This window comes from Lepidochelys olivacea (assembly GCF_965140295.1).
Source record: "Lepidochelys olivacea isolate rLepOli2 genome assembly, chromosome: 8".
Lineage (NCBI taxonomy): Eukaryota > Metazoa > Chordata > Testudines > Cheloniidae > Lepidochelys > Lepidochelys olivacea.
Genome location: NC_140418.1, coordinates 44865371 through 44892656, shown reverse-complemented (window position 1 = coordinate 44892656; position 27286 = coordinate 44865371). Strand labels below are relative to the sequence as shown.

The following is a 27286-nucleotide window of genomic DNA, read 5'->3' as shown; positions in this document are numbered from 1 at the left end:
GGCCTCCCAGAGTATTCTTGCCAGCAAGTTAAAAAAGTATGGATTGGATGAATGGGCTGTAAGGTGGATAGAAAGCTGGCTAGATTGTCGGGCTCAACCGGTAGTGATCAACGGCTGGATGTCTAGTTGGTGGCCGGTATCAAGCGGAGTGCCCCAGGGGTCAGTCCCTGGGGCCTGTTTTGTTCAATATCTTTATTAATGATCTGGATGTTGGGATTAATTGCACCCTCAGCAAGTTCTCAGATGACACTAAACTGTGGGGAGAGGTAGATATGCTGGAGGGTAGGGATAGGATACAGAGTAACCTAGACAAATTGGAGGATTGGGCCAAAAGAAGTCTGATGAGGTTCAACAAGGACAAGTGCAGAGTCCTGCACTTAGGATGGAAGAATCCCATGGACTGCTACAGGCTGGGGACCGACTGGCTAAGCAGCAGTTCTGCAGAAAAGGATCTGGAGATTACAGTTCACGAGAAGCTTGATATGAGTCAGCAGTGTGCCATTGTTGCCAAGGCCAATGGCATATTGGGCTGTATTAGTAGGAGCATTGCCAGCAGATTGTGGAAAGTGATTATTCCTCTCTATTTGGCACTGGTGAGGTCACACCTGGAGTATTGTGTCCAGTTTTGGTCCCCCCACTGCAGAAGGGATGTGGACAAATTGGAGATAGTCCAGTAGAGGTCAACAAAAATGATTAGGGGGCTGGGGCACATGACTTATAAGGAGAGGCTGAGGTAGCTGAGGTTATTTAGTATGCAGAAGAGAAGAGTGAGGGGGGATTTGGTAGCAGTCTTCAACTACCTGAAGGGGGGTTCCAAAGAGGATGGAGCTAGACTGTTCTCAGTGGTGGCAGATGACAGAACAAGAAGCAATGGTCTCAAGTTGCAGTGGGGGAGGTCTAGGTTGGATATTGGGAAACACTATTTCACTAGGAGGGTGGTGAAGCACTGGAATGGGTTATCTAAGGAGGTGGTGGAATCTCCATCTTTAGAAGTTTTTAAGATCAGGCTTGACAAAGCCCTGACTGGGATGATTTAGTTGGGGATTGGTCCTGCTTTGAGCAGGGGGTTGGACTAGATGACCTCCTGAGGTCCCTTCCAACCCTGATATTCTATGATTCTATGATCAGGGGAATGGAGAGCCTGTATAAGAATAGTAAATATGGCAGGCAACCAGCTTGGCTTAACGGTGAAATCGTAGCAGATCTTAAGCATAAAAAAGAAGCTTACAAGAAGTGGAAGGTTGGACATATGACCAGGGAAGAGTATAAAAATATTGCTCGGGCATGTAGGAATGAAATTAGGAGGGCCAAATCACACCTGGAGCTGCAGCTAGCGAGAGATGTTAAGAGTAACAAGAAGGGTTTCTTCAGGTATGTTGGCAACAAGAAGAAAGCCAAGGAAAGTGTGGGCCCCTTAATGAATGAGGGAGGCAACCTAGTGACAGAGGATGTGGAAAAAGCTAATGTACTCAATGCTTTTTTTGCCTCTGTCTTCACGAACAAGGTCAGCTCCCAGACTGCTGCACTGGGCATCACAACATGGGGAATAGATGGCCAGGCCTCTGTGGAGAAAGAGGTGGTTAGGGACTATTTAGAAAAGCTGGATGTGCACAAGTCCATGGGGCCGGACGAGTTGCATCCGACAGTGCTAAAGGAACTGGCGGCTGTGATTGCAGAGCCATTGGCCATTATCTTTGAAAACTCGTGGCGAACAGGGGAAGTCCCGGATGACTGGAAAAAGGCTAATGTAGTGCCAATCTTTAAAAAAGGGAAGAAGGAGGATCCTGGGAACTACAGGCCAGTCAGCCTCACCTCAGTCCCTAGAAAAATCATGGAGCAGGTCCTCAAAGAATCAATCCTGAAGCACTTACATGAGAGGAAAGTGAGCAGGAACAGTCAGCATGGATTCACCAAGGGAAAGTCATGCCTGACTAATCTAATTGCCTTCTATGACGAGATAACTGGCTCCATGGATGAGGGGAAAGCAGTGGACCTGTTGTTCCTTGACTTTAGCAAAGCTTTTGACATGGTCTCCCACAGTATTCTTGTCAGCAAGTTAAAGAAGTATGGGCTGGATGAATGGATTATAAAGTGGATAGAAAGTTGGCTAGATTGTCAGGCTCAACGGATAGTGATCAATGGCTCCATGTCTAGTTGGCAGCTGGTATCAAGTGGAGTGCCCCAAGGGTCGGTCCTAGGGCCGGTTTTGTTCAATATCTTCATAAATGATCTGCAGGATGGTGCGGATTGCACCCTCAGCAAGTTTGCAGATGACACTAAACTGGGAGGAGAGGTAGATATGCTGGAGGGTAAGGATAGGATACAGAGGGCTCTGCTGCCCAGTTCTCAGGGTGGGATTGGGGCCCAGGTAACATCCTAGCTCCACCGAGAGTTTTGCCATTGACATCACTGGAGCCAGCTTTTCATCCCTTAAGTCTCCCACAGTATTCTTGTCAGCGAGTTAAAGAAGTACGGGCTGGATGAATGCACTATAAGGTGGGTAGAAAGTTGCCTAGATTGTCGGGCTCAACGGGTAGTGATCAATGGCTCCATGGCTAGTTGGCAGCCGGTGTCAAGTGGAGTGCCCCAGGGGTCGGTCCTGGGGCCGGTTTTGTTCAATATCTTCATAAATGATCTGGAGGATGGTGTGGATTGCACTCTCAGCAAATTTGCGGATGATACTAAACTAGGAGGAGTGGTAGATACGCTGGAGGGCAGGGATAGGATACAGAGGGACCTAGACAAATTGGAGGATTGGGCCAAAAGAAATCTGATGAGGTTCAATAAGGATAAGTGCAGGGTCCCGCACTTAGGACGGAAGAACCCAATGCGCAGCTACAGACTAGGGACCGAATGGCTAGGCAGCAGTTCTGCGGAAAAGGACCGAGGGGTGACAGTGGACGAGAAGCTGGATATGAGTCAGCAGTGTGCCCTTGTTGCCAAGAAGACCAATGGCATTTTGGGATGTATAAGTAGGGGCATAGCGAGCAGATCGAGGGACATGATCGTCCCCCTCTATTCGACATTGGTGAGGCCTCATCTGGAGTACTGTGTCCAGTTTTGGGCCCCACACTACAAGAAGGATGTGGATAAATTGGAAAGAGTCCAGCGAAGGGCAACAAAAATGATTAGGGGTCTGGAACACATGACTTCTGAGGAGAGGCTGAGGGAACTGGGATTGTTTAGTCTGCGGAAGAGAAGAATGAGGGGGGATTTGATAGCTGCTTTCAACTACCTGAGAAGTGATTCCAGAGAGGATGGTTCTAGACTATTCTCAGTGGTAGAAGAGGACAGGACAAGGAGTAATGGTCTCAAGTTGCAGTGGGGGAGGTTTAGGTTGGATATTAGGAAAAACTTTTTCACTAGGAGGGTGGTGAAACACTGGAAAGCGTTGCCTAGGGAGGTGGTGGAATCTCCTTCCTTAGAAGTTTTTAAGGTCAGGCTTGACAAAGCCCTGGCTGGGATGATTTAATTGGGGATAGGTCCTGCTTTTGAGCAGGGGGTTGGACTAGATGACCTCCTGAGGTCCCTTCCAACCCTGATATTCTATGATTCTATTATTCTATGTAAGGAGAGTGATCACTTTAGATAAGCTATTACCAGCAGGAGAGTGGGCTGGGGGGAGAGAAAACCTTTTGTAGTGATAAACACCCATTTTTTCATGGTTTTTGTGTATAAAAACATCTTCTGTATTTTCCACAGTATGCATCCGATGAAGTGAGCTGTAGCTCACTAAAGCTTATGCTCAAATAAATTGGTTAGTCTCTAAGGTGCCACAAGTACTCCTTTTCTCCTTACTCTCACAGAGATTGTGGAGCACACAGCAAGCAGTAATAACAATGGGAATATTGGTTTCGCTGAGGTCTGAGCGAGTCAGTAAACTGTGCCAGCGACCCTTTAAACGTCCAAATGCACATTCTACTACCATTCTGCACTTCCTCAGCCTATAGTCAAACAGCTCCTGACTACTGTCCAGGATGCCTGTGTACGGCTTCATGAGCCATGGCATTAAGGGGTAGCCTGGGTCCCCAAGGATAACTATAGGCATTTCAACATCCGCAACGGTTATTTTCTGGTCTGGGAAGTAAGTCCCTTCCTGCAGCCGTTCCCACAGACCAGAGTTCCTAAAGATGCAAGTTCCTAAAGATGCATCATGTACCTTTCTTGGCCATCCCACATTGATGTTGGTGAAATGTCCCTTGTGATCCCCCAGTGCTTGCAGCACTCTGAAAAGTACCCCTTGCGGTTTATGTACTGGCTGCCTTGGTGGTCCGGTCCCAAGATAGGGATATGCGTTCCGTCTATATGCCTTCCCACCACATTTAGGGAATCCCATTGCAGCAAAGCCATCCACTATGACCTGCACATTTCCCAGAGTCACTAACCTTGATATCAGTAGCTCAGTGATCACGTTGGCTACTTGGATCACAGCAGCCCCCACAGTAGATTTGCCCACTCCAAACTGATTCCCGACTGACCCATAGCTGTCTGGCATTGCAAGCTTCTAGAGGGCTATCACCACTCTTTTGTGAACTGTGAGTGCTGCTCTCATCTTTATATTCTGGCGCTTCAGGGCAGGGGAAAGCAAGTCACAAAGTTCCCAAAGTGCTCTTATGCATGCAAAGGTTTCGCAGACATTGGGAATCGTCCCAGACCTGCAACACTATGCGGGCCCACTAGTCTGTGCTTGTTTCCTGGGCCCAGAATCAGCGTTCCACGGCGTGAGCCTCCCCCTTTGCCATCAGAATGGCCAAATTGCTGGGGCCCGTACTTTGAGAGAAGTCTGTGTCCATGTCCTCATCACTCTCGTCACCGCGCTGCTGTCACCTACTCGCCTGCTTTTGCAGGTTCTGGTTCTGGTTCTGCATATACTGCTGGATAATGCATATGGTGTTTAGAGTGGTCACAACTGCCGCGGTGATCTGAGCAGGCTCCAAGCTTGCAGTGGTATGGCGTGAGCAGGAGAGCAGAGTGGCAGCGGAAGCGGCAGGTGGATGATGATGCTGACAGCAATATGGCGCCCGCATGGAAAAAGACATGAAACGATTGTCAGCTGTTGCTTTCACGGAGGGAGAGAGGAAGCAAGGGATAGGCTGGCAGCAGACGATGCAGTATAACTGCTAGCTCCTGGGTGCTTGCTGTGCTGTTGGCTGGGAGAGCAGCCTGAGGCAGAATGGCCCCCTCAAGGATTGAACTCACAACCCTGGGTTTAGCAAGCCAATACTCAAATCACTGAGTTATCCTTCAGCCAATATTCCAGGCAGGACTGAATCTCCATTTGATAAAACTTAAAGAAGAGAATGACCTGAGTCACTCCCATTTATGTCCAGGCGCCCTTGACAGACCTCACCGAGATCTGCCAGGAGCACCCATGTCTGCCCAGGCTCCGCTGACCCACCAACCTCACTGAGGCCGGCCAAGAGCACCCAGGAGACAACGAGGACAGCTACCAGTCGTACTGCACTGTCTGCTGCCACAAGCCAATGAGCTGCTGCTGTGTCGCAATGCAGTCCCACGTCTGCCAGCACCCAGGAGACATACGGTGACAGTGAGCTGAGTAGGCTCCATGCTTGCTGTGGTATGGTGTCTGCACAGGTAACCCAGGAAAAAAGGGGCGAAATGATTGTCTGCTGTTGCTTTCACGGGGGGGGGGGGGGCTGACGACATGTAACCAGAACCACCGGCGACAATGTTTTTTGCCCCATCAGGCATTGGGATCTCAAGCCAGAATTCAAATGGGTGGCGGAGACTGCAGGAACTGTGGGATAGCTACCCATAGTGCAGTGCTCTGGAAGTCGACGCTCGCCTCGGTACTGTGGACACACTCCGTCGACTTAATGGTCTTAATGGTCTTAAGTGGAGACACACACAATCGACTGTATGTAACCCTTCTGCCCATCAGAGTTGGCAGCAACAAGGGCCGGGTTCAATATCTAGGGGATCCATTACAATAACACAATGCAAACCGGCTCAAGCCCCCACCCAGTGACCTGGTGTAGCCAGACAGCCAGCCCCCCCCCTCTCAGACCAGCATTGCTGGAAACACAGGAGGAAGCAGGAACAGGGCACTTAACATATATTCCAGCACAGCCTTTGAAGCTGTGAAAGCACAGGTGTGCTGCTACAATGTGCCTCTGGGAACAGATACAACGATTAAGCTCACAGCAGGCAGAGGCCCTGTGACAGACATGGCTGTTAGCCCCTACTAAATAGCGTGATGCACACACACCAACATCCTAGTTGGGAAAATATTTACCCTGATAAAAGAAATGTCCAGTAGTCGACACTTATTGTTTCTCTCCTTTGCAAGTGTAAACTACTCTTGCGAAAGCTGGCGTCACCCCGACAGACCAGCCTCAATTTGGCATAAGAAAGGAGAAAGAGAATAAAGGAGTACAGAGGTATAAGTAGGGGACCTACAGCACCATGATTTTTGAGTGCTTTTCACTATCTATCTGCTGGTCAGATAAGTGACAGCCTCCCAAGGCTTCTGCAGCTAAGAGGGTCCTTACGCCTTGTCCCTTATTCGTCTTTCCGCGGAATTGAGTGACCGATCCTGGCTTGGCACCGCTGGAATCGAGAGATGCAAGGAGGGTAAGAAGCACCCACACCTGATCTCCTATCTTTAGTGTACACATATTTTGAAATAGAGCTCTATACTTTGTTTTCTTTTCTTTGGGATTGTGGCTTCAGTTTTGTAACTTGTTTGTGTGTGTAACATCTCTACATTTAAATAAGTAGGCACTAGCAATTTTGTAACCACATGATTAGAATCTAGCTTAATAAATTTTTGGTAACCATTTATGCATAAGCCTGACTTGTTTTCTCTGGTTTACTGTAAAGCAGCCAACACAATTAAAGAACCTCAGCCGTTTTGGCTCTAAAGCCTGGCCATTAGGTGAGAGTACTAAGAGCCTAGCGTTGAGTTGTGCCGCCTCCACGGGGCAAACTCTTGGGGCACCTGTCAGTCAATCCTGGCTGCCCGCTGCGAAGGAGCTCTGAGCTCTAGCAGTTAAAGTCACGGGTGTGGAGAGGCTCTTAGTGCTGCCATTGGGGCACCTGTCAGTCAGTATTGACTGCCCGCTGCGAAGGAGCTCTGAGCTCTAGCAGTTAAAGTCACGGATGGTATAAACGGGCATAGCTGGCACCTCACCAAACATCCTTGGCCGTCGGCTAACAGAAATTGGCGTCACGAACAGGATTGTGATATAGGCTGCACTACAGTAACACAATGAAACCAGTCATGATAAACACCACAGAATTCCCTGAGCTAGAGAAAAGTTTGACCCAAGAGGGATGGGGAAACCCTCTGTGGAGCAAAGAACTGCTGGAGAAATATTGGGGAAAACCAGCAGAGATCTGGCAGCATTTCTGTAACTGGAGAACTGCCTGCAAGATGAAGAAAGGGAAAGGAAAAGGTGCTTGTATATGGCTGCTTACTAACGTTTGGCAAGCTGCCTGTAAGGATTATCATGGTCTGGCAATAGAATTTAATAGGCTGCAACAGGAAAGGGACACACTGCGCCAGGAATGCCAGAATTTAGATACCAGAGTAAGAACACTGAATAGGGATATGGAACATCTTCAGAAAAGATTACTTCCCTTAATTGAGAAAGAAGGGATAGAACGAAGGGAAAAGCTGGAGACTAAAACACGCAGTATCAACCGGGCTAAAGTTGAGACTGCTCTCTGGCTAGACCCTGAGGAATGGGATGGAGACATTTGGGATTCAGCAAATGAGTCCCCCTCCTCTGAGGAGGAAGGTCCCTCTGTAAAATTAAGACCAGCTATCACACATCACAAATCAGAAGAACATGAGGAAAATTTGAGTGGGGCAGAGCTGGATGAAGAAGGGGATGACAATTATCCATCCACCTCTTCAAAAACAAAGAAGGGAGGTAAAAAGGGAAAAGGGAGTAAAGCTCCAACACACTTTACCAAAATTACCACCCGCCAATATACTCCCATGGAGTTAAAAACAATCCAGGGAGATTTTGCTAAAAAGCCTGAGGAAGGTATAATAGAGTGGCTGGTCCGCCTCTGGGACACTGGGGGTGGATATATACGCCTGACAGCCCAAGAAACTGAGCGCCTTAACTTAGGTGCAGGAATATTCCTGGAACACTCAGAGGGGAACACCCCTAAAACACTTTGGTCTCTGGCTTGTCGATGGGCAAGAGGAATTTACCCAGCAGACCGAGATGAACCCACAGTAATGCACTGGACCAACATAGATGAGGTAAAAACAGCTCTATTAACTGTGGCTGTTATTAGCATGCTTGGCCAAAACCCTCAAGAGTTAGCCTATGAAAGCCCATGGGAGGGTCAGGTAGATGTAGATGATCTCAGACCCCTGCTTAAGGGAGTTCCGAGTAACCACAGGGCTATGGCACTGTCCCTTAGATCAGAAGCTGCAGCACATAACAGTACCTTTCGGGCACTGCTAAACCTTCTGGTGTCATACTTTAGAGAATTCGGAGACATCAGAGCACTGACAGGCAAAGCTAAGATGCGTTCCCTTCAGGGAAACAAGGGGGCACCATCTAAAGGACATAAAAACAAGCGAGAGCCAACCCAGGAGGAAAAGGAGCTTAGAGCCAAGTTGTGGAGACAATGTCTGGCTTTAGGTTATCCCAGAGATGTGATAAATGGACTGCCCACAGAGCGGCTAAAATTATTCACCACCTTTAGAAGAGCTGACTGGGAGACAACTAATGCTACTCCCAGTGCACCTCTGCAGCTCTCTCCTCTTTCCCCACCTGCAGACACCCGGTATACTCCATTGCTGCAGCAACTGCAAGAGTTACCAGAGCAGGGAAACTAGCTTGCGGGGGTCAATCTCCTCTCCTAATAAACCAGCTTAAATCCAAAGAGGAGAAAACAACAGCAAAAGACCCCCGGATACATGTAACTGTAAATGACAAACACATTATTCCTTTCTTAATGGACACAGGGGCTCAAAGGTCCATGATTAAGCGAGAAAGTTTTCAGGGCTTGCCACCTACTGGCCGAAAGCAAGTACTTGTTACAGGGGTAAATGGCAGTACCATAACTTACCCATTAGTTAAGATAAAACTGGATATCCCATTGCAACCCCACCATCAGCCCCGAAAATATGAGGTGATTTTGGGCAATGCCAACATACTGGGCATGGACGTTTTAAGAGGAAAGAAGGGAAGGATTAATGGGGAAAGATGGGCTTTTGGAGTCAGTTCTGTTCCTCATGCCACCCACCTGGAAGAGGAAAGCCCTCCCCACTATTCTGTAAACTTACTGAGCAGCGCACCTGCTCTCCCGCCCTCAACAGTAACAAACATAAAGCAGTATAATGTCCCAGCTGAGGCCATAAGCCCTGTTACTGACCTGATCAAAGATTTGGAACAGCGAGGAATTTTAATTCGTACCCACTCTCGCTTTAATTCTCCTGTGTGGCCCATCAAGAAACCAAATGGCAAATGGAGACTCACTATAGACTATAGGAAGCTAAACAGTAACACTGGACCATTAACTGCAGCAGTCCCTAGCATAACAGATATTGTAAACACCATACAAATCTGGGATAAACCCTGGCTAGCAGTATTAGATGTAAAGGACATGTTCTTCATGGTCCCTTTGCAACCAGCTGACCAGGAAAGATTTGCTTTTACTTGGAAAGGTGTACAATACACTTTTACCCGAATGCCACAAGGGTTTAAACACTCACCCACTATTTGCCATGGGGCACTGGCAAAGGTCCTAGATGACCTTATACTGCCACACAATGTACAAACTGTGCAATACATTGATGACATCTTAATAGGTGGGAAAACCTCAGAAGAGGTACAGGAGGCTATGAATCAAATCAAAGGAGCACTAGAAGCCCTTAATTTAGAGTTACCAGCTGAGAAATGCCAAGGTCCCTCCCAAGAGATAAAATTCTTAGGTACTGTATGGATGGGAGGTAGGAGGTCTGTGCCTAATGACACTGTGCAAGAGCTAAATCAGGCACCCTCCCCTGAAAGTAAAGATCAATTGAGACAGATTTTGGGAACCCTGGGGTTTTGGAGAAAACATGTACCTGGCTTTGCCATTATAGCCAGACCATTGTACAATTTGTTAAAGAAAAGTGCTGCCTGGGAATGGGCTCCTGCCCATGAGGAAGCCCTCAGGCAACTGATAGGGGAGATACACACCTATCAGGCTCTGGGTCCCATACATCCTGAAGCCCCATTCCATTTGTACCTAACTGTGGGAGCCACTGGAATGTCTTATGCTCTCTGGCAAGAAAGTGACACTGCTCCCAGACGACCAATTCAGTTTGGTTCCAAGTCATGGCAAGGGTCACAGGCTAACTACACGCCTTATGAGAAGGTGCTTCTGGCAGCTTACACAGCCTTGAGAGAAACTGAGGAATTAACTCAGGATAAGGACATCACAATTCACACTCCTCTTCCAATCATTAAACCTATATTGGAAGGGAAAGAGTTACCACCTGGTGTAGCACAAAAGATGACTATCCAAAGATGGGCACTTTACATACACCACAGGGTAGGGAGTGCAGACACTGCACAAAACCCCACTATGATTCAGGAATCCCTATGGAAAGTAGGAATGCCTGATGAATACCGCCTACCACCACAGCAGTCTCCCATTAAGGATGCTGCCCCATTTGATCCTTCTAAGCCTGAGGGAGTATGGTTCACTGATGGCAGTGCCAGGCTGGTAAAAGGAAAATGGAAGGGAAAAGCTGCAGCAGTGCCTGCAGACACCTCTGCAGCACCCCTAACTGCTGAAATTGATGGGTCAGCACAACTTGCAGAATTGGCTGCAATTAAACTGGCCTGTGAAGCAGGAGCCACCGCAGTATATACGGACTCCTATGCGGTATGGGCAGGTGCCACTCAGTGGATCACTAACTGGAAAAATAACCACTGGGAAATAGGAGGTAAACCAGTCTGGGGACTGGAATACTGGAAGTGGTTATATCAGCATGCCCTGCAACAACCCCTGTCTATAGGACATGTCTCAGCTCATCAGAGGAATAATACCCCAGCTGCACAGTTAAACAATTTAGCCGATGCAGCTGCCCAGCTCTTTACCACACAAGTAGAATGGGAACGCTTATATTCATGGTTACATGATAATTTAGGACACACAGGAAGTGATGAGTTAGTGCGGCAAGCACATATCAGGGGGTGGCCTATCACCCACAGACAGGCTAGAGACCTGGTACAAGCCTGCACTATTTGTGCTGAGACTAGAAAACATATAGCAGAAGGACAAAGGTTTGCCAGGCTAAGAGATGGAAAAACACTATGGGCAACCTGGCAGGTCGACTATGTCGGACCACTGCCCACTACAAGGCAGAGGTGGAAATACATCTTGACTGGAGTAGAAATTGTTTCAGGGATTGGTTTTGCATATCCAACCCGATTGGCAACAGGGTTGTCCACAGTTATGGGACTAAACCGCTTAACAGCAATTGTCCCAATGCCTCAAGAAATCCAATCAGATAATGGTTCGCATTTTAAGAATAAACTTGTAAGGGAATGGACCCTTAACCATGGAGTCCAATGGACCTTCCACCTTCCATATCGACCTCAATCTAATGGCATGGTCGAGCGATGGAATGGGTTGCTAAAGAATCACTTGAAGCCTACTGATGGCACATGGGGAGACAGACTGGACGAAGTGGTGCAGAGATTAAACAACAGACAGACTCCTACAGGAAGTCCAATCAGCAGGGGATTCTTCCCTACAGGGAAAGCTATCTCCCCTGCCAGAACACCACTGCACAGTTCCAAGTATGCTCCCGGAGATACTGTTGTGATTAAACACCCAGCCCTGGGAACCTTTACCTGCGTTTTGCATGCCTATAAAGAGAAAGGTGTATGGAGTGCCTTAAATGCTGATAAAAGGCTAATAACCATTACAGAGGCTTGGATCGCATCCAAGACCGGCTGACCATGTGATTTATTGCAGGAATGGTCCCATGGTTCCGAGCAACCTGCCAGCTAACCTGTCAGCAAAATGGACCATGCAGCAGACCTGTTTGATCACTAGAGACTACTATGGACTGTTGATATATTTGCCATTACTTATAATAGCAGGTGTAATTTTTGCTTTTGGTTTTAAAATAAGTTTTTTAGCTAGAACACGACCCACCAGAGATATGTTCCTGCAAGCCCTCATGATCCTTCTGTTGGCTCCAGTCACCTTGGCAATACCAGAACATCCTCTTCGGGGAGCAATCCAAACCATCGCCTCAGCTGCTGGTGCTACAAATTGCTGGATGTGCACCTTGCTAGATTCAACCAATGGACTGGGACTTGAATTTGTACCACTCAGCCTAAATGATTGGTGGAACAAAAGCGACATCTTTCAGTGGGGACCAGCATGGTACACCAACAACCCTCGCAATGACTCGGGGGAGGTGGGACAATGGCATCGCACTGTTTGGGGACAGCCTGTGGAATATGTAACGGGATCATCTAAAGAAGTATACCCTATTTGTTTTGAAACTCAGGGTGACATACAAATGGGTAGTCTAAATAAGCAGCAATGTGCCCATACAATTGTATTTGATCAGAAAAGTGGGGGTTGGACTACCTACCCACCCATGAGCGACAAAAGAACTTTAAAATGTTGGAAAGGTCCCATCAATGGCACACTTGAACATAGACCCCTTTTTAGTATATATAATGCCACAATTGTTCCCCTGAATATGAGTAGATACCCTGAAAGCAGAGATTGGTATGACCAATCACTGTTCTTTATTCCCAGTTCCGGACACATTTATAACCCATTGCTAATCAAATCTATTAACTCCTTATTAGATCAGTGTAATGAAAATGGACTTTTTCGCTCAGATCAAATTTTAGAAGATTTGTTAATAGTTTTGCTCTGTACTAACATTAAGATGGGATATTGTGTTCCATATCACCAACCCATACCTAAACCTGAGGGGGGCAGGTGGCACAGAGGACCTTATTCACCTATTCTTAGTAAAGAACCTGGCTTGTTCTTTATTTGTGGGGACAAGGCGTATAAATATCTCCCTGTAGGTTGGACTGGAAGGTGTTCACTGGGACATGCAGTACCCGAGGGACTAACAGTACACCCTCATGTTAATGCCCCCAGAATAACAAATCTGGGAAGTTTTATACACCGGTCCAAACGAAAGTTCACCTACAACCCCCTGATTGAACGGCCCTCTGGTTTTCACCGATTTACACGTGCACTTATACCTTGGTTAGGTATAACTGAGCTCGAGATGGCAATAGCAAATGTTTCTGGACAATTGGAAATTGCTCTGAATCATACTGCTGATGCATTAGGGCTTTTAAATGAACAACTTCAGTCTGTGGCCCGATATGCTCTGCAGAACAGAATAGCACTGGACGCTACACTAGCCCAGCAAGGAGGAGTGTGTGCTGTCATCAACCAATCTTGTTGTTTTTATGTAAATCATTCAGGGCAAATAGAGCAAGATGTGGTTGCTATTAAAGGTGCAGTTAAAATTTTACATGCAGTGGCTGAGAATGGACAAACCTCATGGATGCAATGGTTAGCTCAACACTTGGGATTCTCCCTCTCCCCGTTTTTACATTCGGTTGTGAATACTGTTTTAACCATTTTAATTATTGTAATTGTTTTTTGTGTAACTTTATGTATTATGAAGCGTTTGATTCAAACTGCTCTGTCCTCCACACAAATCAGATACCTAGAGCTAAAAAGGGATCCTACCCAATTCCGCGAACCCTCATCCTCTAATTTGGTTGTTGGGTATTTCTAGATTTCCCCAAGGAGGGCAAGAGGTGCTGGCATCACCGCCACCTTGCAATCTGGGATGTAGTGTGGTGCATCAGGGGGTGGAATGTAGCCAGACAGCCAGCCCCCCCCCTCTCAGACCAGCATTGCTGGAAACACAGGAGGAAGCAGGAACAGGGCACTTAACATATATTCCAGCACAGCCTTTGAAGCTGTGAAAGCACAGGTGTGCTGCTACAATGTGCCTCTGGGAACAGATACAACGATTAAGCTCACAGCAGGCAGAGGCCCTGTGACAGACATGGCTGTTAGCCCCTACTAAATAGCGTGATGCACACACACCAACATCCTAGTTGGGAAAATATTTACCCTGATAAAAGAAATGTCCAGTAGTCGACACTTATTGTTTCTCTCCTTTGCAAGTGTAAACTACTCTTGCGAAAGCTGGCGTCACCCCGACAGACCAGCCTCAATTTGGCATAAGAAAGGAGAAAGAGAATAAAGGAGTACAGAGGTATAAGTAGGGGACCTACAGCACCATGATTTTTGAGTGCTTTTCACTATCTATCTGCTGGTCAGATAAGTGACAGCCTCCCAAGGCTTCTGCAGCTAAGAGGGTCCTTACGCCTTGTCCCTTATTCGTCTTTCCGCGGAATTGAGTGACCGATCCTGGCTTGGCACCGCTGGAATCGAGAGATGCAAGGAGGGTAAGAAGCACCCACACCTGATCTCCTATCTTTAGTGTACACATATTTTGAAATAGAGCTCTATACTTTGTTTTCTTTTCTTTGGGATTGTGGCTTCAGTTTTGTAACTTGTTTGTGTGTGTAACATCTCTACATTTAAATAAGTAGGCACTAGCAATTTTGTAACCACATGATTAGAATCTAGCTTAATAAATTTTTGGTAACCATTTATGCATAAGCCTGACTTGTTTTCTCTGGTTTACTGTAAAGCAGCCAACACAATTAAAGAACCTCAGCCGTTTTGGCTCTAAAGCCTGGCCATTAGGTGAGAGTACTAAGAGCCTAGCGTTGAGTTGTGCCGCCTCCACGGGGCAAACTCTTGGGGCACCTGTCAGTCAATCCTGGCTGCCCGCTGCGAAGGAGCTCTGAGCTCTAGCAGTTAAAGTCACGGGTGTGGAGAGGCTCTTAGTGCTGCCATTGGGGCACCTGTCAGTCAGTATTGACTGCCCGCTGCGAAGGAGCTCTGAGCTCTAGCAGTTAAAGTCACGGATGGTATAAACGGGCATAGCTGGCACCTCACCAAACATCCTTGGCCGTCGGCTAACACCTGGGACAAATATATACCACCCCCGCTGGGCGCCTCCAAGAGGCAATACTTCCCCTCTCCCAAGCACCTAGTCTGAGTGTAGCAAAAAACCTTTTAATAACAGAGAGAAACAATGTGGCATTATGTTGGGGAAACACCACCACCAGGATTCATAACATAACCCATGAGCAAAAACCCCACCCCAAGCAAATTGGGGCATGCCCTTTCCCTTTTGTTCTTGAGTCCAGCAACCCCAAATCACCTAAAGTCCCATGACTCAAAAGTCTCTGTCCCTGGTCAGGGGAGCCCCAGAGTTCAAAAGTTTATCTACAGAGCTTTACCTCCCAACCTGGGTGGAGATGGGGGCGGAGGTAAGAGGCATCTTACATGATCTGAAGCTGACCACCCCACAGCTCCATAGGCCTTCGCTCCGCTCCGCTCCGCCAGCCGCCCCACAAACTGCTTCGCTCAGCTCCACGGCCCACACGCAGCTCCTGCCGTCCCACAAACTGCTCTGCATCCCACCAGCAGCTCCCACCATCCTATGAACTGCTCCATCAGCCTGTCCACAAGGCACTCCAGCCATCCCGCAAACTGCCCCACCATATATCTTCAGGCTCCCCCACTACTTAACACAATGCTCAGTGATTTCAACTCTTAGTCAGTTCAGCTCTTTGGTGAATTCAGCTTGTAGTAGAGGAGCCTCAGTGCTGGTGCACCATTAGCCCAAAGTGAGCTCAGCAGCCTGTAACTAGACTTCTAATGAACTCAAAATTAGCTCTGATATTCTACAGTAGAAAGAGGAGAAAGTGCAACTAGCATGTAAGGCCCTCACCAAGGGGCCCATACCACCAAGTGTTAATACTTGTCCCCAGCCTCTCTCCATTCACACAGTTTTGGAACCCATGACCCTTGCCTAGCGAGTGCTACTTAGTTGATGGTGAGTCCCTCTATCATAACAAAAGGCCAAGTACAGTTCCAAGCACAGTTCCCATAATCAGGGTAATAACAATTTATTCTTCCTACCCCAATAACAGAGACATTGGGGATCCCACAGCAGCCAAAGTGACCGTTTGGGCAGCTATGGCCTCATTCTAGGCGGGGTGGGTGTGCCTATGCAAATGAGATCGGCCCCTGAAGTTCTTTTCCACAACTTGCCACACCTCACCACCAGATGTCAGGGTGGAGCTCATCCTGGCACTGCTTACATGTATAAAATCGCTTTCTAAAAAATCAACTTCTATAAATTCGACCTAATTTCGTAGTGTAGACATACCCTCAGAGTTGGTTCTGGATACAACTAAAGCCCAGGAAGGGAATGGTCCTAAGTTTGTGTCTGCTAGGGAGAATGGCACTGAAACTAGGTTGCATCCAGTTAGTGTCTTAGCAAAATCCCAGAGACCAGACAATTCTGGTGCTTGTATTTTGCCTGTTGCCAGTGTGTTGTTGGGAAAGGGTGTAGCAACTCTGTCGAATCAGGGTGATACCCTAGTCAGGGCACAAGGAGAGCAGAAAGGTGATTTAATTGTGTTACGTACTGACAGTTTGACAACTTGTAGCAAGAAGGAAAAGATTCCTGAACTTGTGTGTGGCAAAGGGAAGGAGAATGCTTCTAACCTTTTATGTAGTGAGCAGCAGATCTGAGGCTTGGGAGCAGAATTGAGTGGGACAGACTTCCTTGAAGGCTGGGGGCACAACTGATGATGGGCCTGGGGGACAGCACAGATGTGGGGGCAGAATTGATGGGGGACTTTGAGGAGAGAGGATTTCTTGGGGGATGGGTGAAGAATTAATTGAAGGGCGGGGGGGAATGGTCAGATGTAGGGATGAGGAAAGAGCTCCCATTTCCTGGGGAAGGCGCAAAGGGGCTGAAGTGTGGCAGGTCGGCTGCAGGAACCCTGTAAATCCTGTCTGTTAGTGTAGCAATTACTTTATTATGCAACTGAGCATTTTCAGCAGGAGAGAAGCCCAGGAGTGGCCTCCCTGCTCAGGAACTCAGTGCCTCAGACAGCCCAAACAGAGAGTGGCCTTGACTCAGGTTGTTCCTTCATTCGGAGCTGGCAAGCGATTGCGACTCCTCTCCAGCTCTGAACTGCGCCAACAGGGACGCGGCCCAAGGATCCCCCCCTCCCAGGTGGCTGGCAAAGCACTCTGAGGCCAGACGGCATGGCACAGAAGAGGGTTGCAGTTATTGGAGCTGACCTTTGTGGACTGAGCTCCATTAAATGCTGCTTGGACAAGGGGCTGGAGCCCACCTGCTTTGAGAGAAGCGATGACATTGGAGGGCTCTGGAGATTTGAGGTGGGTCTGAGTTTCTCTCAGTCCTGACTTACTTGGTGGGGTGGAAATGAAAGGGTTTCCAGTCTGTCCCAGGGGAAACATTCTCTACGAGCATTTCTCTGCATGCTCCAACCTCTGCTTAGCATCAAAACAATGCAGGGCCAGTGGCCATGTGTCAGACTCCACCACAGCCTTACTGCGCTAGGGAGCTGTACAGTGCTGCTAACACCAATTCAGCTCCGCTGCACTTAGTCCACCCCCCCCCCATGGGAGCCCCAGCACAGCCAATGTAATCAGTGTGGCACTGAAAAAGGCTGTTGCAGCCAGCACTCTACCTGCACCAGGTGCTGCTGAGGCAGTTCTAGCCATGGGGGAAGAGTTTGCATAAACACTCTCATATGGACCAGGCTTCAGGCTCCCTTAGGCCTCTGTGCACCTGCTACAGGTCAGACCCAAAGGCAATGGGAGCTTTCCATTGACCCTGGGGGCTTTGGATCAGGCCCTTACCAATGTGTGAGGGAGCCTGCGGAGGTGTAACCAGTGTGCCCAAGGCGCGAGTTAAAGAAGGCCCCCTCTGCCCTTCACATCCACATTACATTGTGTTTCTGCTGCCCCCTTCCCGCTCAGTGCTGGCTGAGGCTGCCTAGTTTTTCCGATGACCGGACTCCTCTCAGTTTTGGCTACCATAATGTTTATGCTGATACGTACATGCCAGGAAGTAGATTGGAGTATAAATTACCGAAGGGAGTCTCAGTTGGGGCAGAATACCTACCGCACCTCTTAGAGGTGCAGCCCAGAATGTCACCCTGGTCCCCCTGCACACTGTTTGTGTTGAGCTCCAGAACCACAATGTTCAAGTGGGCAAAGACACAGGCCAAACACGCTAGCTCAACCCTAGCGCCCAGAGCCTGAGCTGCTCCGCTCTCTCCTGGCAGGGATTGAAAAATTCAAACGCCGCTACTCCCACAGCCAGGTTTACAAGAAGCGCCAGGAGTTCTCGGGGAAGAAAGTCATTGGGATCAGCGTTGGCATTTCAGGAGGGGACCCATCCTCCCACCCCTCTAAGTCCAGCCCCTATCCCCACGTCTGCTCCTTCAGGGGCTCCTCACCCCTATCTGTCCATGCCCAGGCCTGGTGCACAGAGGAGGGGTTGAGGCACTGTCCTGTCTCTGTTGCACAGTAGTGGAGTGGGAGGACAGGTGAGGTGGCTTGGAGCTGTGGGGTTCTTTCCTCTCCTCCAGTGAGAACATCTTTATGTTACTGATGAGAGGGGACTGGGCCAAGAGCTCTGCTTGCAGCAGCGCTGGTTGGTCATTCCGCCTCAGGATGCAGGCAAGGGGGTCAGGCAGCCAATCAGAGGGTGATTCCCCTGCATCATGGCCAGATGGCACCAGCTCCAGCCAATCCTAGCAGAGTGTGGGGGTCCACGGAGAGCCCAGCTGAGCCCAGTCACTGTAGGAGGCCAGTGGCAGGGAACCAGCTGCTGCCAATGATGGTGGGGCAACTCTCCACACCTGACCCTGCCAGGACGGCATCTATGCTGCTCCCTGCCTGTCTTAACAAGGGGAGGCTCCCAACAAGTGCACTCCCAGGGGTGACATCTCTACATAAGAACATAAAAACGGCCATACTGGGTCAGACCAACCTTCCATCTAGTGAACATTCCTGGTGAACAGTGGCCAATCAGAGCTGCTGCAGGAGGCAGGCAGAGCTCTCATGCCTCCCCTAAGGAGCCCACTGTGACATTATTGACATGAACTGTGACCATATAGATCATTGTTGCAACCAGGGTCCTATGGTTGCACCAGGTCTTGTACAGAAGAGATCAAGTGGGGTGCCTATGGAAAGGTTGTAGTTTGCTGGTTATGATTATGCTGTCTGTATGTGTGTATCATTTTTGTATTTGAAGTTATGAATATTGACAATGCACTTGTATCTCAATGTGTTTGATTCTAAGTAGCCTTAGTGAAGCATTTGGTCAGCTTCTTGAGAAAGGACTATTCTCAGTAAGTGCCCAGTCAAGAAACACTTACTGACAATGGACTTTGGAAGATGCCAATCCACATCTGAGCTGTCCTGGGAATGTTCAAACTAACATGTAAACAATGGGGTGTCAGCCTGCAAAAAGCTGAATCATTCATGGAGATGTGACTTGCACAGGTGGCTACAAACTCCATCTTGTTGCTGTGACTTTGCACACAAGAACAAAGGGGTTTCCACCCACAAGAGAGAGAATATAAAAGGCCCTGGAAGTCTCTCTATTTTGTCTTCAACTGGCTCAAGAGATGGCGTCTCCACTCCAAAGAGATGCCTGAAAGAAACTGTAATAAAGAACAATGACTACGGGGGTGTAACTGATTGCTGGACCCAGGCCATAAACTACAACGTTGGTCTGAAAAGGATTGGGCCCAGACTAGGAAGGAGTCCAGTCTGTGAAAAAAGCTTATTGGAACAGCTCAGAGAGTGAGACTTACCTGTATTCAGTTTCCTACTGTATTAGGTTTAGACTTGCGTGTTTTGTTTTATTTTGCTTGGTAACTTACTTTGTTCTGTCTGTTATTACTTGGAACCACTTAAATCCTACTTTTTATACTTAATAAAATCACTTTTACTTATTAATTAACCCAAAGTAAGTATTAATACCTGGGGGAGCAAACAGCTGTGCATATGTCTCTATCAGTGTTATAGAGGGCGGACAATTTATGAGTTTACCCTGTATAATCTTTATACAGACTAAAATGGATTTATTTGGGGTTTGGATCCCATTGGGAGCTGGGTGCCTGGGTGCTAGAGACAGGAGCATTTGCTAAGCCGTTTTCAGTTAAGTCTGCAACTTTGGGGGTGTGGGTCAGACCCTGAGTCTATGTTGCAGCAGATTAGCATATCTGGGTCAACAAGACAGAGTTCTGAAGGCCCAAACTGGCAGATAAAATGGGCTCAGAGGTAGTCTCAGCACACCAGGTGACAGTCCCAAGGGGGTCTCTGTGACCCAAAATGTCACACCCACATTACACTCACAGGTGGGGAGGAGGAGCAGAGAGACCCAGCAGCTCTGCCCCCTGCTCCCCGTCCTGTGAGCAATAGGGATAGGACAGTGCCTCTGTCCCCACTCCTTCCCCCTTTAGCATCTGACCTGGGCAGGCAGGGTAAAGAGCTCCCAGAGCAGCATGCAGAGCAGAGGTGAGGCTGGGGAGCAGAATTGAGTGGGACAGACTTGCTTGCAGGCTGGGGGCACAATTGATGGGAGGTCAGGGAGGTGGAACAGATTTGAGGCAGAATTGATGGGGGACTTGGAGGAGACAGGATTTCTTTGGGGGATGGGTGAAGAATTAATTGCAAGGCAGAGGGATTGGCAAATGTGAGGGGTGGTGACAGAGACCCCATTTTTTTTCAGAATACTTTAAGCATGGTTAGAACGGCTAATGAGCCTTTCATGGGAAGGGTGCTCAGGGGCTGAAGTGTGGCAGGGCAGCTGCAGGAACCCTGTAAATCCTGTCTGGTAGTGTAGCAATTACTTTATTATGCAACTAAGCCAAGCTGCATTTACAGCAAGAGAGAAGCCCAGGAGTGGTCCCACCCCTGCTCTGATCCTCCCTGCCCCGGAACTCAGTGCCTCAGACAGCCCGATCAGAGAATGGCCCTGATGCAAGCTGCTTCTTCATTCGGAGCCAGCAAGTGATTGCCACTCCTTCAGCTCTGAACTGCACCAACAGGGATACGGCCTGAGGATCCCCTTCTCCCAGGTGGCTGGCAAAGCACTCTGAGGCCAGACGGCATGGCACAGAAGAGGGTTGCAGTTATTGGAGCTGGCGTTTGTGGACTGAGCTCCATTAAATGCTGCTTGGACGAGGGGCTGGAGCCCATCTGCTTTGAGAGAAGCAGCGACATTGGAGGACTCTGGAGATTTGAGGTGGGTCTGAGTTTCTCTCAGTGCTGACTCGCTTGGTGGGGTGGAAATGAAAGTGTTTCCAGTCTTTCCCCCAGGGGAACATTCTTTACGAGCATTTCTCTGCATACTCCAACCTCTGCTTAGCATCAAAACAATGCAGGGCCAGTAGCCATGTGTCAGACTCCACCACAGCCTTACTGCGCTAGGGAGCTGTACAAACATCTCCAGTGCTGTTAACACCAATGCAGCTGAGCTGCACTTAACCCCCCTCCCCCCTCCCGAGAGCCCCAGCACAGCCGGTATAATCGGTGTGGTACTGAAAAGGGCTGTGGCAGCCAAAACTCCACCTGCACCAGGTGCTGCTGAGCTGGTTCTAGCCATGGGGGAAGAGTCTGTAAAAATACTCTTGTGTAGACAATGCTCCATGCACCTGCAACGGGCCGGACCCGAAGGCCAGTGAAGTCAATGAGAGTCTTTCCACTGACCCTGGAGGCTTTGGATCAGGCCCTTACCAATGTGTGAGGGAGTCTGCAGAGGTGTAACTAATGTGCGCCAGGCCTGAAAGAAGGTGCGAGTTGAAGGAGACCCTCTCTGGCTTTAACATACACGGTTTAACGTGCTTCTGCTGCCCCGCTCCCTGCTCAGAGCAGTTTACTTCAGCTTAGATTCTCTGATGCCCTGTTTCCTCTGAGCTTTGCCCACAGTGATGTTATGGTGAGATTTCCCTACTAGCAAATAACCTGAGGGAGTCTTAGCTGGGGCCATGTCCCCAGGGTTCTACCCCCCTCCCCGATTGTCCTGGAGTCTCCAGGAATTAAAGATTAATTTTTAATTTAAGGTTATGTCTTGTGAGGAAACCTGCAGGAATAAGTCCAACCAAAATTGGCAACCCTACAAGTTCCTGTTGGGGCAGGGTCCCTGTTAATCTGGCTGGGGAGAGGTATACACTTCACCAAGTTAGGGCTTGGCTTCACTGCTGGAAAAAGTCTGCTGTTCACCTCAGAGTAACTCACTTGAGGTAATAAGACAGTGAAGACCAGGAACTTTAGTTTTCCTGAGAGGTAAACAGCCCTCTGCCCCCTCCAGGGATTGAGTTAAACTCATGGTCAAAATAACATGCCTGGTTTTCACTGAGGGTTTACCTAGAGAAAAACTCAGGTACATTAGTCTCCATGAGGTAAAAAATTCACCTTTTTTAGTAATGAAAACAAGGCCTTTGATTCTTTCTACAGTCACTTGGTCTTGCACGTGATTTAGGTACCTGGCATAAAAGTCAAATAGTTAAGAAAATATGTCACCTTGAGGAAGACATGGTTTATCTCAGGAAGGACTATAAACCAGTGCCAGTAATTCTATACGCTAGAAATGACTCCAGCCAGTAACCTATTTTTTATTATCCCTTCCTAAATTCACTGTGCTTTAGGTTTTCCTATGATTCTTGCAAGTTCAAGACAATCATATGATCTCCTTGTTCCTGCTGGTTTTATTTGTCATCCCCACAGGGGATTTAAAGAACATTTAAAGAAATGTCATTGTGTTCCCACTGCACCCCAGGCTAATGTCACATGACAAAGACACTCAAAAGATGACTGTCACCTCAGCTTTTGCAAACGGAGTCAGTAATTCTGGCTATTTAACTTGTAGAGCTTTAGTTCTTTGGGAATTCACATAGTTAATGTTACACTCCATAATGTTCTCCTGCTCCCTACAGGAGAATCCTGAAGAGGGCAGGGCCAGCATCTACAAATCTGTCATCATCAACACCTCCAAGGAGATGATGTGCTTCAGTGACTTCCCCATCCCGGCCGATTTCCCCAACTACATGCACCACTCCAAAGTCATGGAATATTTCCGCATGTACGCCGAGCACTTCGACCTTCTGAAATACATCCGCTTCAAGGTGAGGAGAGCTGGCCCAGCGACCAGGAGTAGGAGAGAGAGAGTGAGAGAGAGTGTGCACATGCACAGGTGTGCAAGATCTAGGTGAAAGAATTCCGCCCCCCCGTAAGGAAACATCTCACACTCATGGAACAGGGAGAACCAGAGGGGCTGTTCTGGGACCTCCTTTCATCTGGGGGCTGCCTGGCGGAAGTTACGGCCCAGCTCCCAGGAGCCGCTGCAGCCCCATTCTCTGTGGGAGCCAGTGAGCGCGCAGAGGCTGTGAGGCAAAACCTAACAGAGCCCAGCTGGCCTCTTGCTGCTGCTCCCAGCTGTGTGCTGACCTCGTGTTGCCTGGCTGGGTTGCTGAATCAGGCATAGGGAGGAGGTTAGTGTCAGGGACTCCATTCCGAGGGAATGGATGAAATTCGCTGGTACCAGCTCTGTGAGTGCCCTTTTCCTTCCAGACCACAGTGGTCAGTGTGACAAAGAGCCCGGATTTCTCCACCACGGGCCAATGGGACGTTGTCACGGAGACTGAGGGGAAGCAGGAGTCAGCCATCTTCGATGGGGTCATGGTTTGCACCGGCCATCACACCAACGCCCATCTGCCACTGGACGCCTTCCCAGGTAGGACGCGGAGCGCAAAGCTAATACTAAACCCTTTGTGTCTCCCTGCGTCTCCATATGTTATGTTCTAGTTCCAGCCTCTCCATCCCCTCACGTGGCCTGGGACCAGAGGGCTTTCCTGATGGAGAAGGTAGCAGATCTGCAGAGGCTCCTAGTGGACTCCCTGTTCTGTGCTGGAGGCCTGGACTCTGGAGGCAGCATTTACAAGAGCACTCAGCATTAGAGCTGGTCGAAACTCAGAATTTCCATTTCACAAGAGATTTTGAAAATTAATAGTTTCACATTTCAATTATGACACAATCTGAAGGCTTTGTGATCAAAGAAATAAGGTATTTCAATCATTACTAAATAGTACCTGCCCTTACCAATTTTAAAACTAACAGATTAAATGAAAATCAAGTATTTCAACTGTGATGTTCTATTATGCAATATTACTATTGAGAATTTATTAAGTAAAGTAAAAATAATAAAATGAAAAAATGAAAAATAATAAGTTAAAAATTTGAAATGAAATTTCCAAGTTCTGAAACAAAAGTTCCTTGGTATACATGGTCACAAGGGTTAAAATGAAGGTGGGGCTTGCAGAGGTTATGAGCAAGGAAAAGCACATCCAGAGCCAAATCCAGCTGCATATTAGACCCCCAGAGGAGTGTCATCAACAGCTCAGTTTCCTTGTGCAGTCCAGCTTTAAAGGTAACCTATAAAAGGGGAGGGGAAAACTTGACTTCTGCCCTAGTTTGCTTCATTTAATTTAAAGTCCTGAAACGCTTTTTAAAGATTATTTTTTCTGCTTGTCACTTGCATTGGAAATCGAGGGGTCCCTGTCTACTCCTGGGGGCTGGAGAACAAGCAGGATGATGACATCACATATACCAAGGATGTGGACCTTGAGTCCACTCAGAGGAAAGGGATTTGTACTCAGTTTTACACAATCATGGATTATCTAACTGCTGTGTGTAACTCCTGCCCAAGGCGCAAGGAATGCTGCAGACCCTTGCAGTCCTGCTATTCTCTTGAATCTTGGACCCCCAGGACAATGCAGGAGGCATGGGGCACACCCACAGCTGCTCCGCTCCTTCTTTGCAGGGATCAAAAAGTTCAGAGGCCGCTACTTCCACAGCCGCGATTACAAGAAGCCCCAGGAGTTCTCGGGGAAGAGAGTCATTGTGATCGGCGTTGGCAATTCGGGAACGGACCTGGCAGTGGAGCTCAGCCACACCGCAGCTCAGGTTTGGTTTAGGGAATTATTTTACGCCACGGAACAGTCAGAATGTTGTGGCTTATCACTGTGTGATTTCTGCTGACTCATCAGCCGAGTGCTTTTTTTCCCCCTCATGTCTACACTTCCCCTCCAGAGTGCAGCCATACTCGGGGCCCCATTCCCCTCTCCAATCCACACTGGGGGAATCTTCCACTTCTTGTGTTTGACCCCCATGTGGAATTCCCATGGATTTCAACGGTGTACCGGCAGACTGAGCAATAGAAGGGGGCAGTGAAAAATGGGGAGCAGATCTGGAAGGCCCACCTATTGCCGGCACCCAGTGCCGAGAGGCAAAACAACAGCAGGGGTTGGTTCGCTACCCAGTGTGCTTCACCCAATAATCACAACGGGGTGGAGAAGCAGAAAAGTTTATTTGAAGCTTCAAAAAGGTACAGGGAGAATAGAATCTCAAATCCTGCACACAGAGCAGGAAGTTACACAGGCTTTTATACATCCTTTCTTCAGCATACTTATCCAATAGCAAGCTGCCCTAAGTATCCATATAGCCAGCCAATCCAGTTACCAGCTAGTTCCCTTGTTTTTTGTATCATTTGTTAAACTATACATAAAGCTGCTTTATTCAGCATGTTTCTTCCATATCTGCCCTGTTTGGCCTTGTTTAGTTTCAGGCAGTCTGACTCTGCAACATATTGTTGCAGATCCTCAGCATAACTGCTGTGAGTGCCTCCAGGCGGGGGGACCAAGGACACTTGGGCCTAGTACACAGAGCTGCTACGAGTGCCTCCAGGCAGGTGGGGGGGGCCCAAGGACACTTGGGCCTAGTGCGAGGGGACTTCATCGACACTCGTGGTCTTCCATCCCCTCGAGTTACCTAGTGGCCATGCCCCAGTGTCCCCAACAACTCCCCCCTTTGAGAACACTCAACAGCCTTGGCTCTGAGTTTTCTCACTTGGGCTACTTATTTCTTTACAATAGGACTTTGCATAAGCACTTTGTGATAGCCCTGAAGAGAATGACTTATTAACTTTTGCAAAAGGGCCCTGACACATGATACTGCACAGCATAATACCATTAATACAAGCAATACAGGAAAGAGAAATGTCAATAACAGGCTAAACAAACCACCAAGCCAAGACGACAAACCCCAGCCTGAAAACAAGGTTTGCAACCAATCGCTCTCTGGGGCAGTGTAGACAACCTGTGCTCCGGCTTGGGCATGGGCCTCAACCTGTACCACCTTTTCATAGATTTCATATACACAACATCAGGGCCCGACGAGGGCACAAACCTCCCCTTGGGATGCCAAGAGATAGTCCAAAGCCAGCCTGTTTTGGAGGGAAAACGTCCTGAGCTGCTGTACCTCTTTATTTAATGTTTTTACTGCTGACCCTAAATCACTAACTGAGTCCTCTAACTCTAGGGCCACTTTCTCAAGTACCATTTGCAGCCTTACAGTATAGCGGCCTATGCATGCCATGGCTGGCCCGGTAAACAGTGGCGCTATTCCCAGTACAGAGCACCCTTCAAGCTTCTCAGTTGAGAGGGAATTCTTCATATTGCCCTCCAATGCCGTAGTCAGTCGCCGCAGGGTCTTTTCTCGTGACTCAACAGAGGTATCTCGGGCATTTCTAATCTTTCCTTTCAGCAGTGTGGCAGTTATGGAAAGATGAGGAACTCCATGAGCTATATAAAAGCTACCTGTCCAGTTGGCTGGCAGCACCTTTTAAGCCTTTCGGCCCACATACAAAATAGTGACCCTGTAGGGCCCAGTAAGGACTGTTTCTTAAGGGGATTCCTGGGATATTTAAGGCTGCTTTGGCTGCTTTTCCAAACAGTTCATATGCCCCTAAGGGGGCATCCCATCCTCCTGATTGGGTACAAGTGGGGGCGTTTCTAATTGTGCCGTTCAAATTACACTCGCCATAGGGACCACTACAAACCCACCATTGGCTTGCTACATTGGAGATATTAACTGGACAGCAAGTTATATTTCCAAACCCTTTTTTTGTGGTAAGATTATTTGTAAGAGTTTCCCTAAAAGGGGAGGAACCATTACACCCACATTGTTGGCCTCCCCTTTTGGTCTTTATCCAATACTCATCAGCCCACTGTGTAATAACACAGGAGCTTTTTCCCACAGGACGCCCATAGTAATCAGATTGGTTTCGGGTAAAACATAATACTCCCTCCGTGAGTACAGCAACTGAATACTCCTGGTCCTGATAGGTGGCTTGCTGTAAAGAGGTCTTATTCCAGAATGGCGAGTCCGTTCTTTCCTGCTCTTTGGTGGTGGCTAATTCTGCTAGGGTCAAGGGCAGCATGTCAAGGAGCATTCCCGTTTTGGGGGACAGTGGAGTTGGAGCACA

The 27286-nt window shown here is 48.2% G+C and overlaps 1 protein-coding gene across 1 annotated transcript in view; it reads left to right on the top strand.

Moving 5' to 3' along the window:
• The first annotated feature begins 20945 nt into the window (after nt 1-20945).
• LOC311525057 (flavin-containing monooxygenase 5-like) overlaps nt 20946-27286 on the top strand; it is a 29911-nt gene continuing 23570 nt past the window's right edge. The window contains exons 1-4 of the mRNA XM_084636812.1: nt 20946-21211; nt 22902-23090; nt 23536-23698; nt 24785-24927. Coding sequence (XP_084492938.1) covers nt 21077-21211; nt 22902-23090; nt 23536-23698; nt 24785-24927 — 630 coding nt within the window. The 5' untranslated portion in view covers nt 20946-21076. The remainder of the gene's footprint in view (nt 21212-22901; nt 23091-23535; nt 23699-24784; nt 24928-27286) is intronic.